General features: G+C 36.6%; 1 protein-coding gene across 2 annotated transcripts; it reads left to right on the forward strand.

Moving 5' to 3' along the window:
* The first annotated feature begins 2,581 nt into the window (after positions 1-2,581).
* On the forward strand, positions 2,582-16,881 carry LOC114372875 (histone-lysine N-methyltransferase ATXR3-like). 2 transcript variants are annotated; one of them, XM_028330430.1, is made up of 20 exons: positions 2,586-2,944; positions 3,124-5,467; positions 5,606-5,662; positions 7,552-8,700; positions 9,053-9,426; positions 9,530-10,075; positions 10,167-10,267; positions 10,773-11,814; positions 11,958-12,029; positions 12,753-12,863; positions 12,964-13,064; positions 13,687-13,786; positions 13,887-13,982; positions 14,228-14,395; positions 14,483-14,608; positions 14,738-14,791; positions 15,193-15,440; positions 15,538-15,646; positions 15,756-16,058; positions 16,429-16,881. In XM_028330430.1, exons 2-20 carry the CDS (start codon positions 3,244-3,246, stop codon positions 16,603-16,605), a joined length of 7,158 nt encoding a protein of 2,385 aa, XP_028186231.1. In that variant the 5' UTR covers positions 2,586-2,944; positions 3,124-3,243; the 3' UTR covers positions 16,606-16,881. The 2 variants fall into 2 exon arrangements, with proteins under 2 accessions (XP_028186232.1, XP_028186231.1); XM_028330431.1 differs by lacking the exons at positions 15,538-15,646; positions 15,756-16,058; positions 16,429-16,881 and having other exon boundaries at positions 2,582-2,944; positions 15,156-15,260.
* The last annotated feature ends 233 nt before the right edge of the window (positions 16,882-17,114 follow it).

Raw genomic sequence — 17,114 nt, forward strand, 5'->3', positions numbered from 1 at the left:
ATATATATATATATATATATATATATAGAAAAGTAGTTTGACTGAATAAATAATATGCAATGAACAACCTGACTCACAGTTTGAAGTTTCAACTTCCAGACTTTTTAATCTTATCCAAACCATGAACAAAAAAGAATGGGTAAAATAGTGAGAGATTAAATGTTTTTCTCTGAATTTCCTATTTTAAGCAATCCCCACAAAATGTTTACAGTTACTAACAAGTGCATGAGAGATTTCATTGTAAAGTGATGATAAGGTTGAATATTTCCTCACTACACAAGTTTGTTTGAAGACTTAACGATATAACCACCCATAAATAGAGTTCCACAATCCACACGTACCAATAAAACTACTACTCACTCAAACAACCTAATCATGTAATCCACATTCCAACTTTTTCAAGATGAAGTGTTTTACCCCATTACAATCCCGCATAAGTTGTCGTGTCAAGCTAGCTTCGCCATCCAACGACAACAACCATTGCACCACAGTTCATTTCTTTGCCAATTCACGACCCCTCAAATGCGGCAAATCATGGTGGCAACCGACCCTTCCAATCATTAGGGAGGACCACGTTGTTGGCGTGGTTGATGATCACCAAAATAACGTTGTTGATCAGAAACCAAACAAGAAATCTTTGGTTGCAATTTTCCCTCCCACCGTTGACTACTTCATGTGAGTTTCGATTTCTCAAATAACAATGTCATTAGAGTAAATGGATATGAAGTGTCCTAACACTACGGGATCATAATTTACCATATATAATTTTCACAAAAGAAATAATTAGGCTACAATAAAGTTATATATATATATATATATATATTTCCAACAAAATTATCTATTTTATGTGATATTTATTTAAAAGACACATTAATGATAATTTTTTAATAATTGATTATTAATGTAATTTTTTTTACTGGAGAATTTTTATTATTATTAGTTTTGTTGTTTATCCTATTTTTCTTTTCTATATATACTTTTCAGAAATAGGCCGGGAAAATCCAAGCGAATTCTAATGGTGGCACCGTTCTCCTTCTCCATGTTTTGAGTTTTGGTTATTCTAATAATAGTTGTATTTCGTTTACTATGCACTTTTTGTGGATCTTGCATTTTGATTGTACATATTCAATATTCAATATTTCGCCCCCACGTGTGCTTTGTTTTAGATCAAAACACCATAGCAAGAGGAGGGTAGTTTCATGGATTTATTAAATAGGTTATTTGGAAAGGGATCTTGGGATCTTTGCGTTTGGCGCCTGGTTCTTGGAATTAATTTATCCATTACTGTACAAGTTTGTTTGTACCAATAAGAAAATCTTATACGATATCAAAATATGAAACTACTCCATAGCAACGAGTTTCAAACTAAATCGTTATTAATTAATATTTTACTCCATAAGTGCAATCAATTCTTGATCAAAATTGGTTTTCCTTAAACAAAGAGAAATTCTATTTCCTTTTTATGACTCGTTTGATCTCTTTCCCTCTATATTCACATGTATGAGGGTTCTTTTGGGTTTCAAGATAGAATAAGAACTTTTTTTAGCCAAATAGAATAGGAACTTGACATACATAAATATTGTATATAAATTTCTCATGAATAAGGATGTACATGTAAGGGAGCACATATTGCTTAAAATAAACTTAATAGAGGATAAATAATAATTTAACATAAATAAATAGAGATTCCTTATAAACAAGGATGCATATATTGTTTGGAATTATAAGAATACACGTATCATGTTTTGTAATAGAAAAATAATTGAGAAACACACATCTACACTATTAATATTGATAATTTTTTGGTTGCAAATGTATAACATGAAAAATAATAAAAGAAATAACGACAAAAAAGGAAAAAAATTATGTAAGTTCTTATTTTATATTAAATAATAGTTTTACATAAAAAAGAACAACAATTACCAAATAACAAATCATTTTACCAAAAAAATAACAATTCGAATAAAGATGATACATTAATTTTAGAGTATGATTTGTGCGGTACACGAGAGGCATGAAAAATAAATAATTTACCTAACTAAAGTAGTAGAGACAAAAAAGTAAAAAAAAAGCAACCAAATCATGCATTTAGAAGAAAAGAAAAAGAAAAAAAAATAGTGAACTAAAAGTAACGTACTCCTCAATACATAATAAGAGAATTAGTTTAAAAAAAAATCGAAATTAAGGTTTTTTCATTAGGTAAAACAAAGACTGGACATTCTACTTATATTTTAATCAAATCAACCAACCAATTTGTCCTAGACCTAGCGTATGATTCAACAAAAAAAAAAAGACCTAACATATAAAAGACACTTGCCACATATTACAATAGACCCCACCAAAAATGGGTCAGGCTCATGAAAGAGTCACCAAATTTCTCAAAAATATATAAATTGAATTTATTCGACGCTTGGATCCTTGGAGAAAATTTTTATGACCTTTTTTGGGTCCATCATTGCCTTGAAGAACAAGCATGGACCATGGAATGGGCCAATGGAGCAGCCCAAGTTCGGTTCATCCTATATGTGAGTGAAATTTGTGTCGAGTCAACAGCAGTTTCCTGTGTTACTAGATTGAGATCTTAAAAAAACTCACCCAGCCTGACCCTTTTCCCCACCGAAATCTATAGCCACTTCCCCATCTACAGGGTCATTCCCGTACTTTAGCTCAGTCACCAACATTAAATACACACAAAATGAAAAAAGATAAAAAAAAAATTTACACGAAGGTTTCGTTCGTCTTTCACCCAGACCAACATCAGGAAGAGAACATATAATAGCAGAGAGAGGAAGCGCCAAGAACGAAGACACTGTTACTAATTACCCTATATTTCTCTCGCCAGAAATCGCACGTGTCGATCTTCCTTCTTCTCACGCTCCAAATTCAAACTTCAGCTACGCTCTTCTCTCCGATCTATCGTCTTATTTCTCCCTTTCTTTTATCGGTAATTTTCTCTTCTTCTCCTTTTTCTGTTTTCAATTTTGCTTCGCGCGGTTCAAATCTCGAAGCCTGGCTTTTTTTTCAACGCAAGTTTCCTCGTCCGTTCACTTGCGCGTGCGGGTGAGCGAATTATACGCATTTGCTTCGGTTTTGACATGGTTTGTGGTTTTGTGTTGAATTTAGGGTTTTCAATTGGAAGCGAGGATTGAATACTGGTGAAGCATTTGCAGCATGAGCATCGACAGCCCCGGGCGTGGGGACAGCTAGGGTTTCGAGGTTCCGACTGTGGAGGGCGAGATTTCCATGGGCGATGGAGGCGTCGCGTGCATGCCCTTGCAGTATATTATGGAGAGGTTGCCGAGTGCTGAGAAGACTGTTTGCCGAGGCAAGAGTGGGAATGGCTTCAATTCCAAGTTGCTCAAGTTTGCTGGCAAGGAGAGGAGGAAGATGAAGCCGAGGAAGAGCGAATTGGGGTTGGACAGAGTGAGCAAGAGAAACAGCAGCAGCAACGATGTTGAGAATGGTGGCGAAGTGGAGAAGAAGCAGCAGCATGAGAAGGTGCAGAAGGAGGAGGTGGAGGAGGGTGAATTGGGCACTTTGAAGTGGCCAAGAGCTGACCTGGAGAATGGGGAGTTTGTGCCGGAGATGCTGCCACTGCCGCCACCGAGGAGAGGCGAGGTTGAGAACGGGGAGATTGTTAGTGAGAAGTGGAAAGCTAGGGAGCTGGAGAAAGGAGAGATTGGTTTTGGGAAATGGAGGAAAGAGGAGGTGGAAAGAAGGGAGATAGTGAGTGAGAAGGGTGGTAGGAAAGGGGAAGCTGAGAGAGGTGAATATGGGTCGTGGAGAGGAGGAAAAGATGAAATTGAGAAGGGAGAGTTCATTCCAGATAGATGGTATAAGGGAGATTATGATAACAGTAGAAACCGCAGGCACCATTCAGGTAGGGACAAAGGGTGGAAAGCTGAACGTGAACATGAAAGTACACCTTCTTCTGGGAGATATACAGGGGATGACTTTTTTAGAAAGAAGGAGTTGAATAGAAGTGGGAGTCAGCATGTTAAAAGTTCTCCCAGGTGGGAGGGTGGTGGACAACAGCGGAATGTAAGGATCAGTTCAAAGATTGTGCATGACGAGAAGAATGTACACAGCAATGGTAAGGACCATACACGAGATTACTCTTCTGGAAGTCGCTTGAAGAGGCTTGGCAATGATACTGACAGCTATGAGCGGAAGCAATCTGCAGATTATGCCGGATTGAAAAGCAGAAGGCTTTCTGATGATAGCTGTCGCCAAGTTTATTCGGAGAACTATTCTTGTCATTCTCCTCGCTCTGTGGAACGGTCTTACAGGAATAATAATGGTACAAAATTATCAGCAGACAAGTATTCTTGTAGGAATCATGAATCTTCTTTGTCCACCAGACCAGCTTATGACCGGCATGGACGCAGCCCTGGTCATTCTGAGCGGTCCCCACGAGACCGAGGTAGGCATTATGATCATAGGGAGCGCACTCCAGTGCGTCGGTCTCCCTGTGGTCGTGACAGATCTCCATATAACTGGGAGAAATCCCCCTATGGCCGGGAGAAGTCCCCATATATGAGGAACTGGGATAGAAGTCGTCAGCACGATCATAAATTGAGAAGTCCAACGCATGCTGAGCAGTCGCCACCAGATCGAAGTCGGCGTCATGATCGCAGGGATTGTACCCCAAATTTGGCAGAAGCATCTCCCCTTGACCGAGCAAGGAAAAACAGTCGACATGAATCAAGTAGTAAAACCTTATCAAGTGAAAAACATGATTCCCAAAATAGTTGTAAGGATCGTGAAGATAAGCAGATTCAAAGGGAATCAAATTGTTCAAGTACAGAATCTCAAAGTGAAAAAAGTGTGCAAGTTACCATTAAATCTGTTGAGAAAGACATCTGCAGTGAACCTGTAAAGGAACAGCAGAGTTGCAGCCCAACTGTTAGCCACAAAGAATCTCCTCACTCGGAGCCCCCCCCTGAGGAGCTGCCTTCAATGGAGGAAGATATGGACATTTGTGATACCCCGCCACATGTCCCTGTGGTGACAGATTTGTCATCAGGGAAATGGTATTACCTCGACTATGGTGGTGTAGAAAATGGGCCTGCTAAATTGTGTGACATCAAGGTCCTTGTTGACGAAGGTGTACTAATGTCTGATCACTTCATCAAGCACTTAGATAGTGACAGGTGGTTAACAGTTGAAAATGCTGCGTCACCTTTGGTACGTCAGAGCTTTCCATCAATTGCGTCTGATACCATAACTCAACTGGTAAATCCTCCAGAAGCTCCTGGTAATATCTTGTCTGATGCGGCAGATATTCTTCATTCTGCTCCTGATAATCACCAGGAAATGCTAACTCCCTTGCGGCAGCCACGAGTTTGCCCTAATGACAGTGTGTTTACATTTGAACTTTTGGAGGACCTCCACATAGAGGAAAGAGTTAGAAATCTGTTAGAGGGTTATGATGTCACTCCTGGGATGGAACTTGAGGCAATAAAAGGTATTTTGCACTGTCAATGAAATTCTTGAGAATTTCTTTTAAAATAAATCTCAAAATTTGTTGTCAATCTCAACCACCGTCCTCTTTGCTGAGATATCTCATCTTTTTTACCTTGGTTATTGTTATTTATGCTTGCAGAAGCGTTGCAAATGAATTTTGAAAATGCAAAAGGGGAAGGATTGGAAGACTATGAAGGTACGTAATTTCTTTGTGGGTCTTCTCTGTTTTCATCTTTTTTTTTTCATGATTTTTTGTTTTTTGTGTTAGATATTTCTTATAAGGGTTATTAAGTTTTTAATCCCTCAACTTTTCCACATTCCAATTTTTAGTTCCTAAAATATCTTTTGTCCTTATTTTTTTTAACTTGAAGTTCTCCATTAATTTTCTGTCAGTATTTTTAGTCTAAAATTTTTGTCCATTTTTAGTCCCTCGTTTATTTTATATTTGGGACTAATTTTGAGCAATACAAATAACCGAGGGACTAATGAGCAAAAAATTTTCCAGGGACTAAAAATGTTGATGAAATATTAATAGAGGACTAAATGTTGTAAAAAAAATTGAGGGGCTAAAAACTTAATTAACCTTTCTTATAAAGATGCTGTATTCTGACAAGTTTGACTTTTTTGTAGCATTGTATATTGTGCTACGTTCAAATTGTTGGCCCTTTTTTGGAAATTTTCAATTTGTTTTGGTTTTCTTGTATTTGGCAATATTGAGGATTTTATTGTTGGAATTCTTCATTACTAGTGTTTTGTCTTTTTTATGGAAAGCAGTTTCTTGTTTTCGTTTCTGTTATTTTACTGCTCAGTCATTGACAAGTGGGACCCATTTCTTGATGTTGGCATTACTTGACTGGGGGCTGATAAAAATGTTTGAAACTTGCATATAAGCATTAACAGGTGTGCATTGTCATTTGGAGATAATATTGTTGAGTATTTTAAATCCCCTTATCGGTGCATAGTGGCCAGTCCCAAAAATGCTATAGTTAGCTGCTATTTTTATTTTTTTATATATATAATGTATTCACAAAAAAAGAAAGAAATTACTCAAAATTAATGACATTCATAATTAGCAATAAATATTCATAGGTGACTTTTACTCAAAAGTAATGACATTCATAATTAACAATAAATAGTCATAGGTGTCTTAAACAAAACATAAAAGTATTAAGGGGGTTTAACTCAGTTGGTTCAATAGGGTGTATGAGTGTTGTAAACCTCCTGATACCGTAATCAATTTCTATGGATAAAAAAAAAGTAAATACCCACAAAAGTCATTACAAGTTTTCGAGATCCAAGTCTCCTTATCATTAGACTACCATTACAACTATAGATTTCAGTTTTGAAAAATGAAACCCCAAAAATAGCCCCTCCCCCTAATCCTGCCAAAAAAAAAAGAGTTTTTTTTTGGAGTCAGCTCACAGTGCTGCTACGGCCGCTATTCAGCCTTCTATTAGGTCTGCTATGCCACTACACTAAATCACTCCACTACGGCATTTGGATTTGGATTTAAAACCTTGCAGTTCTATAGCACGATATTTAAAACCTTGCCATTGTTTCAAGCAAATGCATTTGGATTTTGGAGTTTGTGTCTATAATCTCTCATGTAGTTTTTTTATCGCTCTACAAAATGCTTTGGTGATTATTTATAAAATATAAGGTAACTTGCATTTCATCTTAGGCTTTGCTCTGTTGCTCTTTTGTTATTTCTCTCAGTTGAACAAAAAGTTTGCATTAATCCTTTCATTCATGTATGGTGGTTTGGTTTGTCATTGTATGTTAGCAAATGATTTGGTGGGTTGATCATAAAAATACAAAATTTTGAATTAATTTACATATTGGAGCAATTAAATCACGCTTTCTGATTTTTATTAAAAACAAAAATTTCAAACTTGTCAGATTATTTGTAATTTTTACATCATATATGGAACTTAAAATTGCAATTCCGTTCATTTTGTTATGCCCATGCACCCAAGACTAGTTTGTGGATTATGTTTATCCTTCATCTGCATAAGTTCAAACATAAATGGATATGCACTTAAGAGTTAGCTGTGCCATGACAAAAGTATCTTTGTCTATGTTCAGGCTTTCTTTGGAGTGTTTCCTGCGATGGGGAAGATTGGGATTCAAGTACTGATTTAGCATCAAGAGATTCTGAATCTCAGTCAAGTATGTCCTGTGATAAGGATAATGGACATGCCTTCGGTATTTCTAGTGACTGGTTTTCCACCCGTTGGTCATGTAAAGGTGGTGACTGGAAGAGGAATGATGATGCCCAAGATAGATATTCAAGAAAGAAACTTGTCCTAAATAATGGTTTTCCTTTATGTCAAATGCCAAAGTCTGGATGTGAAGATCCTCGTTGGCCTCAAAAAGATGACTTGTATTTTCCTTCTCAAAGCAGGAAGCTTGATCTTCCTCTGTGGGCTTTCTGTGCTGATGAGCGGGATGATTGCAGTGTTGCAAGCAAATCAGTTCAAAGTAAGCCTGCTTCTGTGAGAGGAGTGAAAGGCAATGTTCTTTCGGTGGTCAGGATAAATGCATGTGTAGTTAAGGACCAGGGATCATTGGTCTCTGAGTCACGCCACAAGACTAGGGTCAAGGAAAGACATCATTCAAGGCCAGCTCGGCCCTTCTCTTCAATCAGTGATAGCAAGAGATCATCAACTGAACAAGATCAGTCAAAAGCTGTTAGTGATCAAGTTTCTTACCAGATCTTGGAATTCATTAACACCCCTAAAGATCATCGTTGTACTTTCCGGGAGTTGCAATTACATTTGGGTGACTGGTATTATCTTGATGGTTCTGGGCGTGAAAGGGGACCATCATCATTTTCAGAGTTACAGTATTTCGTAGATCAAGGTATCATAAAAAAACATAGTAGTGTGTTCAGGAAAAGTGATAAACTATGGGTTCCTATTACCTCTGCAACAGAAACTTCTGATGGCAGTCTCACGGACCAGCAAGAAAGCAGTTCGATATCTGGTGCGTGCTCTGGTTTTCCATCAAAGCAAACTCAAGTTGTTTCATGTGGCGAACCTTACACAAATTCAAGTTTATTTAACAGCTTACATCCTCAGTTTGTTGGTTATACTCGTGGGAAGCTACATGAACTGGTAATGAAATCATATAAAAGCCGGGAGTTTGCTGCAGCTATAAATGAGGTTTTAGATCCCTGGATCAATGCAAGACAACCAAAGAAGGAAATTGAAAAACAAATATATTGGAAATCAGGTATTGATTAGTTCTTTGATTTTTGATTTGTCCACCCCTCTTCCTTGACTATGGTTGTAAATTTTTAATCTTTTTTTTTTGGTTCAAACCTTTTTTTTTAAAAAAATATTAGTGATTGGGCAACTAATTTGTTTCTTTTTAGACTAATATATCAGATTCACTAGTATAAATTGAACTCATTTGCTAGCAAATATAACCTTCTGACCAATGTTTGTGGCTTGTCATTTGCTCCTGTGTGGTAGTGTGCCTTAGATTGGTCTATCATGGAAAATTTGATTCAAATGGTCTCCTGATTTAATTTTATTAATTTATTTTCTTGTTGTGTATGTGTGTTGGGGCATGTAAATTTTAGAAGGCGATGCACATGCTGCCAAAAGAGCCCGGATGCTGGTTGATGATAGTGAAGATGACATTGATTTGGAAGATGGGGATGTTAATATCGAGAAGGATGAATCCACTTTTGAAGATCTATGTGGTGATGCTACTTTCCCTGAAGAAGAAATTGGTATTACTGATACTGATTTGGGAAGCTGGAGCAATTTGGATGGTCATGTGTTAGCACGGGTCTTCCATTTTTTGAAATCTGATTTGAAGTCCCTTGTTTTTGCTTCAATGACTTGCAAGCACTGGAGAGCTGCTGTAAGGTTTTATAAAGAAGTGTCAATACAGGTCAATTTATCATCCTTAGGTCATTCCTGCACCGATACCATGTTGTGGAACATTTTGGTAGGTTTCATATATATATATATATACATATATTTGGAAATTCACATTTTCTGGAATATTTCTCATTCTTTTTTTTCTCTCTAATGTGATTATTTGTTTGCAGAATGCTTACGAAAAAGACAAGATCAATTCTGTTATTCTAAGGGGTTGTGTCAATATTACGGCTGACATGCTTGAGAAAATTCTTTTTTCATTTCCTGGTTTATTTACAATAGACATTAGAGGGTGCAACCAGTTTGGAGAGCTGACTCTTAAATTTGCCAATGTGAAATGGATCAAGAGCCGAAGTTCCCACTTGACTAAAATTGCAGAGGAGTCTCATAAAATTAGAAGCCTTAAACATATTACAGAGCTAACCTCATCTGTTTCCAAATCCATTAGTTTAGGTATAGATGATTTTGGTCAATTGAAGGATTACTTTGATAGTGTGGATAAGAGAGATAACAAGCAGTTATTCCGTCAAAACTTGTACAAGCGGTCAAAACTATACGATGCTAGAAAGTCCTCCTCCATTCTATCCAGGGATGCTCGTACAAGACGTTGGGCAATCAAGAAATCTGAAAGTGGTTATAAGAGAATGGAGGAATTCCTTGCTTTAAGACTAAGGGAAATTATGAAGACAAACTCTTGCGACTTTTTTGTGCTGAAGGTACTGTGCAGAATTCTTTTAATGTCACTATCATGAAGTTCCGCTTTGTTACTCATGATTTTTTTTTGGCTTATTTTTTCTTCGTTAATAGGTTGCAGAAATTGAGGCTAAAATGAAAAGTGGTTATTATAGTAGTCGTGGGTTGAATTCTGTGAAAGAGGACATAAGTAGAATGTGCCGTGATGCAATAAAGTAAGTTCTCTTTCTGTTGTTTTGCTTTTTCCATTGGGAGATGGTGATTATTCTCACTTTTTTCTGATGCCAGGGTTATATTATTGTTGTTGGACACATTGAAATGAAGATGATAGGGCTTATTAGTTTATGATGACAAGGATACAAAGACCCTTTAGTTTGTCTTTTTTTGTCAAAATCCTGATTGAGTGCTGTATGTTCTTGCCATGGAGCTGTTTTATTCTGAGGTGTATGCATAATCTCTACTGCTTTGCAATTGTAGTTATCTTTCATCTATGCTAAATTTGTTGGGTTTGCATGTCTCAGTTGTTTTGCATCCTGATATTATCTTCAAAATTTACATATTATATGTTGCAGTTGTCTCTGTTTATGGACTTGTTCATTTAGCTCATGTTTCTCTGGTCATTCAAAATGTGGGTGTGTTTCATCTGACAACCACATTTTTCTTGTATTTTTTATCTAATATTTATGTTAAATTTTTAATGTGTTCATATGGTTATTACAGAGTGAAGAATCGAGGTGATGCTAGTGACATGAATCATATTATCACATTGTTTATTCAGCTTGCAACACGGCTGGAAGAGAGTTCTAAATCTGTGCAGGATAGAAATGCGCTACTGAAATCATGGGACAATGACTTGCCTGCAGGGTCCTGTTCTACTTTCTCAAAGTATAAGAAGAATAGATTGGTGAATGAAAGGAAGTATAGGAGTAATGGAACTCATGGTGGTTTGGATAATGTCGAATATACCTCTGATAGAGAAATTAGGAGGCGCTTATCAAAGTTGAACAAGAAATCTATGGACTCGGAGAGTGAAACATCTGATGATGATCTTGATAAGTCTTATGAAGAAGGGAAGAGTGACACTGATACTACAACATCTGACTCTGAAAGTGACCGAGAAGTACATCCAGAAAGTCTAAGTAGGGAGTCAAGAGGGGATGGATACTTTACGTCTGAGGAAGAGTTGGGTTTTATAACTGATGATCGAGAGTGGGGTGCTCGCATGACAAAAGCAAGTCTAGTTCCTCCAGTTACTAGGAAATATGAAGTCATTGACCAATATTGCATTGTAGCTGATGAGGAGGATGTGCGAAGGAAGATGAGGGTTTCATTACCAGATGACTATGCTGAGAAGCTGAGTGCACAAAAGAATGGCACTGAGGAGTCAGATATGGAACTTCCTGAAGTAAAAGATTACAAACCTAGAAAGCAACTAGGAAATGAGGTTATTGAGCAAGAAGTTTATGGAATTGATCCTTATACACACAATCTTTTGCTTGATTCTATGCCAGAGGAGTTAGATTGGTCTCTGCAGGAGAAGCATTTGTTTATAGAAGATACACTCCTTCGAACATTGAATAAGCAAGTTAGGAATTTTACTGGAAATGGAAGTACTCCGATGAGCTACTCGTTGCGGTCTGTTATTGAAGATATTAAAAAGTTCGCCGAGGAGGATTGTGATGCGAGAATGGTTAAAATGTGCCAAGGTATTCTAAAGGCCATAGACAGTCGTCCAGATGACAAATATGTAGCTTATAGGAAGGTATATGTTTTTTTTGTTAGTAACAACAAGTTAACAGTTATCTTCCCATAGTTTTCTAGTGTTTTGTCTGCTCTGTTTGTTTTCTGCCTTTGAACTGTTATTTTTCATGGTTCTTATACTATCTGTTGGGATGGGTCATGCAGGGGCTTGGTGTTGTTTGCAACAAGGAAGAAGGCTTTGCTGAAGATGATTTTGTTGTGGAGTTTCTGGGAGAGGTATTGCTTAATGGAAATACACCCATGAAACTTAGTTCTTTGATTATTTAATTTCCAATGCCTATGTTTCTTCGTGCTTGTTCATACTTTGGACTAAATGCTGGTTTCCAATGTAATGTTAAATATTTAAGAAATGATCCATCTAAAGAGTGAATATAAAACTGAATTTGTTGTGTCTCTTTTTACATGATTAAACTACTCTTGATCTATTCTCTGCAAAAAGTACAAATCTATACATTTCTGTATTTTACATATGAAACATAATGTCAAATACCTAAGCAATAATCCATTCTATTCGCTAAAGAGAATAGAAAACTCTGCAGACACACAATTTGTTTTGTATTCTCTATTGTGATTAAACCAGTTATGATCTATTTTCTAAAAATCTAGGTATGCTTATCTTTTGCACATGCAGCATATGAAGTATGCAGTAATTTACCCTCTGATTTGTGCCTATAACAAATTGTGGCCTATTAGATCCTCGACTTATCTAGTTAGCCTCAGGGATTTGAACTATTTCTGAAATTGCTAGCTAAGGTTTTGTATAAAAAACTTCATTCACAATAGATATAGGTGTCTATTCTTTTCAATTGATGTGCTCTTCTGGTTCAGTGTATCTCATGCACATAACCTTCTAGTTTAGAAATTTAGGCTATTGTTTCATATGTTTATATGCTTTTGTGTTGGTGAGGCATTATAGTTTCTGTTATATTGTTTTCATAGGTTTATCCTGTGTGGAAGTGGTTTGAGAAACAAGACGGGATTCGATCTCTGCAGAAAGATAGTAAAGATCCAGCACCAGAATTCTATAACATCTACCTTGAGAGGCCAAAGGTGCCCGTCCCTTCAAAATATCGAGTTTATGATATTTAGCTTGATATGGTTAATCCATCTTCCATTCTATACTGATCCAATCTTACAATTTTCATGACAGGGTGATGCTGATGGGTATGACCTAGTTGTTGTTGATGCCATGCACATGGCTAATTATGCCAGTCGAATATGTCATTCTTGCCGACCTAATTGTGAAGCCAAGTAAGTTGTTTGTCATTTTATGTTATATTTGCCCACTTATTCAGCTCCTGATACTAGCTAGTTCTCCTCAAATTTCATCAGAAATAAAAAAATCCCAAAATTTCCTCTTCAAACTCTAATATCAAATTTCCACTAAAGTTTTGGCTTCCAAACTTAATTGTATATTTCATATCCCATGTCAATTATTAATCCCCAATTATTTGAATAGAAAATAAGATTTTAATGATTTTATGCAAAAAAAAAAAGAATATACTCATTTAGTTTCTTCAGTGGAAGTAAAATTTCTAGGTTTCTTTTGACAAGAACTTTCAACTAGTTGGTTGATACATCTTCCATTTCTTTTTTGCCTCTTTGCTTGGCTGTGGCAAGAAAGCTGCTGAGGGACCTAGCCTATGTGATACAAATATTGTATTTAAATCTATGTATTCTGACTTGAGTTTGAGATTTAACCAATTGACACATTTTTTCTGTATTCTATCTCTAATTTGTCCTTAGCAATGTCTCAGGGTTATTTATTAGTTAGCTGAAGATTATATTTCTATGTTTCAATCCTTTTGTTATGATTTTTAATTGTTATATCATTTCTGCTAATTATCTGTTATTATTTTCACTGTTTTTTCAGGGTTACCGCTGTTGATGGTCAATATCAAATTGGTATTTATAGTCTTCGTGAAATTCAACATGGTGAGGAGATCACTTTCGACTATAATTCTGTAACAGAGGTTTGTCCTGTTACTGGCTGACTTTTGTCTGTTCTATACCATGAGATAAATGTATCTTCAGTATATCTTTGTCTAATGAGTACCTTTCATCTCACGGTAGAGCAAGGAGGAGTATGAAGCGTCAGTTTGTTTGTGTGGAAGCCAAGTATGCCGAGGGAGCTATCTGAATCTGACTGGTGAAGGAGCTTTCCAAAAGGTTTGGACTTGTAGGAAATTTGACTTATAGGTGCTAAGAAAAGATAAAAGGAGACATGTAAATATTCTTAATTCGTCAATGGAATTACTGGACATGCTTGCTTGTTGGTACTTGGTAGTGTTTTTCACATGAAACCTGAAACCCTGGCTTGGGTTGCTTTAGAATAATTTAGTTTCTATTATTGAACTTTTTTTCTAATTTGGTTACTTTATCTGTTAACTGGAATATGTTGTCTGTTCTCTCAGGTTCTGAAGGACTCTCATGGAATTCTCGATCGGCATTGTTTGATGCTAGAAGCTTGTGAATTAAATTCTGTGTCTGAAGAGGACTATAATGACCTGGGAAGAGCTGGTTTAGGCAGTTGTTTGCTCGGAGGCCTGCCAGATTGGCTTGTTGCGTATGCGGCTCGCCTTGTATGTGCCTTCATCTGTCAACAATGTTTTTATGTTTTTGTGGTTCTTTGCGTATCAATTTTCCCTAACATATATGCTATGGTGAAGGTGAGATTCATCAATTTTGAAAGAACAAAACTTCCTGAAGAAATTCTAAAGCATAATCTAGAAGAAAAAAGAAAATATTTTTCAGATATAATTCTTGAAGTTGAAAGGAGTGATGCCGAGGTTCAGGTTCGCTCTCTGTCTGTTGGTCTACTTTCCTTCATCCACTTTATTATCACGAGATGACATTTGTAATATTGTATTCTCATTTTTCATCCAAACATTTAATCCTTTTATCCCATTTTTTGTATGACTCAGGCTGAGGGAGTATACAACCAAAGGCTTCAGAATCTTGCTGTCACTCTTGATAAGGTGATTCTGCACTCTGCTATCCATATTTCCTTTTTCACTATTCTTGTTTTTGATGTTGATAAGAAGAAAAACACTTTGCATTTAAAATATGATCATAGAGGAGAGAAATGGGAAAGGCCAATGCTTTTGGTGTGGGCTTGTTGTTAACCATTAATGACTGAGCCAATACTGTTAAGATAAAGAAGCTACATGGTATGTCAGTTTCTAAGATGGTCAATAATTTTGTAGTATCTCCTGATGTACGTCAAGCATTTCACTGATACACAAATATATGTATTTTGAACTCAAGAAATGTCAACTCTTAAATGTGCTGTATTATCTCGTTGTAAATCCTTACTTTTCCCATTAATTTTGCCTCCTGTAGTTCACAGATGATGCTTATTTTTAATGGGGTATTACAGGTAAGGTATGTTATGAGATGTATTTTTGGCGATCCACGGAAAGCACCACCTCCTCTTGAGAAGCTCAGTCCTGAAGCAACTGTTTCCTTTCTCTGGAAAGGAGAGGGTTCATTTGTTGAGGAGCTTGTTCAGTGCATAACTCCTCATGTTGAAGAAGGCATCTTGAATGATCTCAAGTTTAAAATTCATGCTCACGATCCTTCAAATTCTGGAGATATTCAAAAAGAGCTTCGTAAATCTCTGTTATGGTAATTGGTTCGCTCATCTAGTTGGTCTTATGTTTATTTTAACTTAACCTGGTGGAACTCACAATCTTTACAATTTACCTTTCTCCCATTTTCAAAGGTTGAGGGATGAGGTCCGAAATCTTCCTTGTACATATAAATGTCGGCATGATGCTGCTGCTGACTTAATCCATATTTACGCTTATACCAAGTACTTCTTTAGAATACGGGTATGTTTTTCTACTGCCAATACTAAGCTACATGATAAAGTTAAAAATATCTTGTCATTTTTTAATTTAAATTTGGAATCTGAAAACAGTTTTATTTTTCATCTTGCAGAATTATCAAACCATTACATCACCACCTGTCTATATTAGTCCACTTGACTTAGGTCCCAAGTACACTAACAAGCTGGGAGCAGAATTTCAGGAGTATCGAAAGATATATGGTGAAAATTATTGTTTAGGACAGCTGATATTTTGGCATAACCAGAGTAATGCAGATCCTGATCGTAGCCTGGCTAGAGCCAGCAGGGGTTGCTTGTCTTTACCAGACACCAATTCCTTTTATGCCAAGGCTCAGAAGCCATCACGACATTGTGTTTATGGTCCAAGGACCGTTAGATCTATGCTGGCTAGAATGGTTAGTTTTTTTAAAAACTATATCCTTTTAAGTTATTCTGTTCTTGTGTTTTTCATCCTAGGTAGGCTCTGTATTTAGGAAATAACAAATAGGATATAGTTTACCCAAAAATGATGGGGTTCTGTTAGCAATAACTAACAAGCTGTTATCCCCAGTAGGCAAAATGATTCTAGTGATCAATGACAAGCAAGACATGTTACATGGCTCTTATATGCTTCTATGAGCCTTGATCAGATCCAGATCCTTTATTTAAGTAGCTTTCTGAACACTGTTAGGAGTGACATGCTTAAAGGCTAGCCCGGATATGTTCTTTGTGATTTTCTGTCTTTGACATTGGTGATTAACCGATTATCTATTTTTGTCTATCCAGGAGAAGCTGCCGCAGAGATCTTGGCCCAAAGACCGGATATGGTCATTCAAAAGTTCTCCGAAATTCTTTGGTAGCCCAATGTTAGATGCTGTAGTTAATAACTCTCCGCTGGACAGGGAGATGGTTCATTGGTTTAAGCACAGACCTGCCATATTCCAAGCCATGTGGGATCGTTAAAATTTTGCATGGTTTGGGGAATTTTGGTCAGAGCACACTCGATAATTTTTAGATATGGAATGGTTCATCATTCAGAGCTGCCTACTGCCTGTTTTAGCTTGGGGGGTCTGTAATTATTAATCCAAAAGCTTCGTTCCTTGTACCGCTTTTTAGTCATTCTTGTGTACAGTTTTCTTTGCCATTGATTTGTAATTCTTTTGATTGTAGGGAATTGTTTAACACTTATGTAATATTAAATGAAAGTTAGGAAGAAAAAAAAAAGGTTAATTCCAGTCACTGCTGTGTTCTCATCTTCTGTTATTACATAGGGCAGTTTTTTTTTATATACTATTAAAGCGTGTACTGTAATTTTCCCCATGAATGGTCCCCAGAGGTGATGCCTACAAATATTCGGATTGAGTTCGCTTTGGAAACTTACAATTGCGTGAGTGTATACTATACTATAGTAGTTTAATGAAGAATGCTGAAGGTGACGTTGCTTCTATTGTGGTGTCCTATTGGCACTAATG

Source organism: Glycine soja, chromosome 11, assembly GCF_004193775.1.
Source record: "Glycine soja cultivar W05 chromosome 11, ASM419377v2, whole genome shotgun sequence".
Taxonomy (NCBI): domain Eukaryota; kingdom Viridiplantae; phylum Streptophyta; class Magnoliopsida; order Fabales; family Fabaceae; genus Glycine; species Glycine soja.

Excerpts from the sequence above, each read along its gene's own strand:
- LOC114372875 (XM_028330430.1), top strand. The coding sequence starts at position 3,244 with ATGGGCGATGGAGGCGTCGCGTGCATGCCCTTGCAGTATATTATGGAG. Across the intron at positions 14,396-14,482 it reads TTGCGTATGCGGCTCGCCTT|GTGAGATTCATCAATTTTGA; the intron begins GTATGTGCCTTC and ends GCTATGGTGAAG. Across the intron at positions 15,647-15,755 it reads AGTACTTCTTTAGAATACGG|AATTATCAAACCATTACATC; the intron begins GTATGTTTTTCT and ends TTCATCTTGCAG.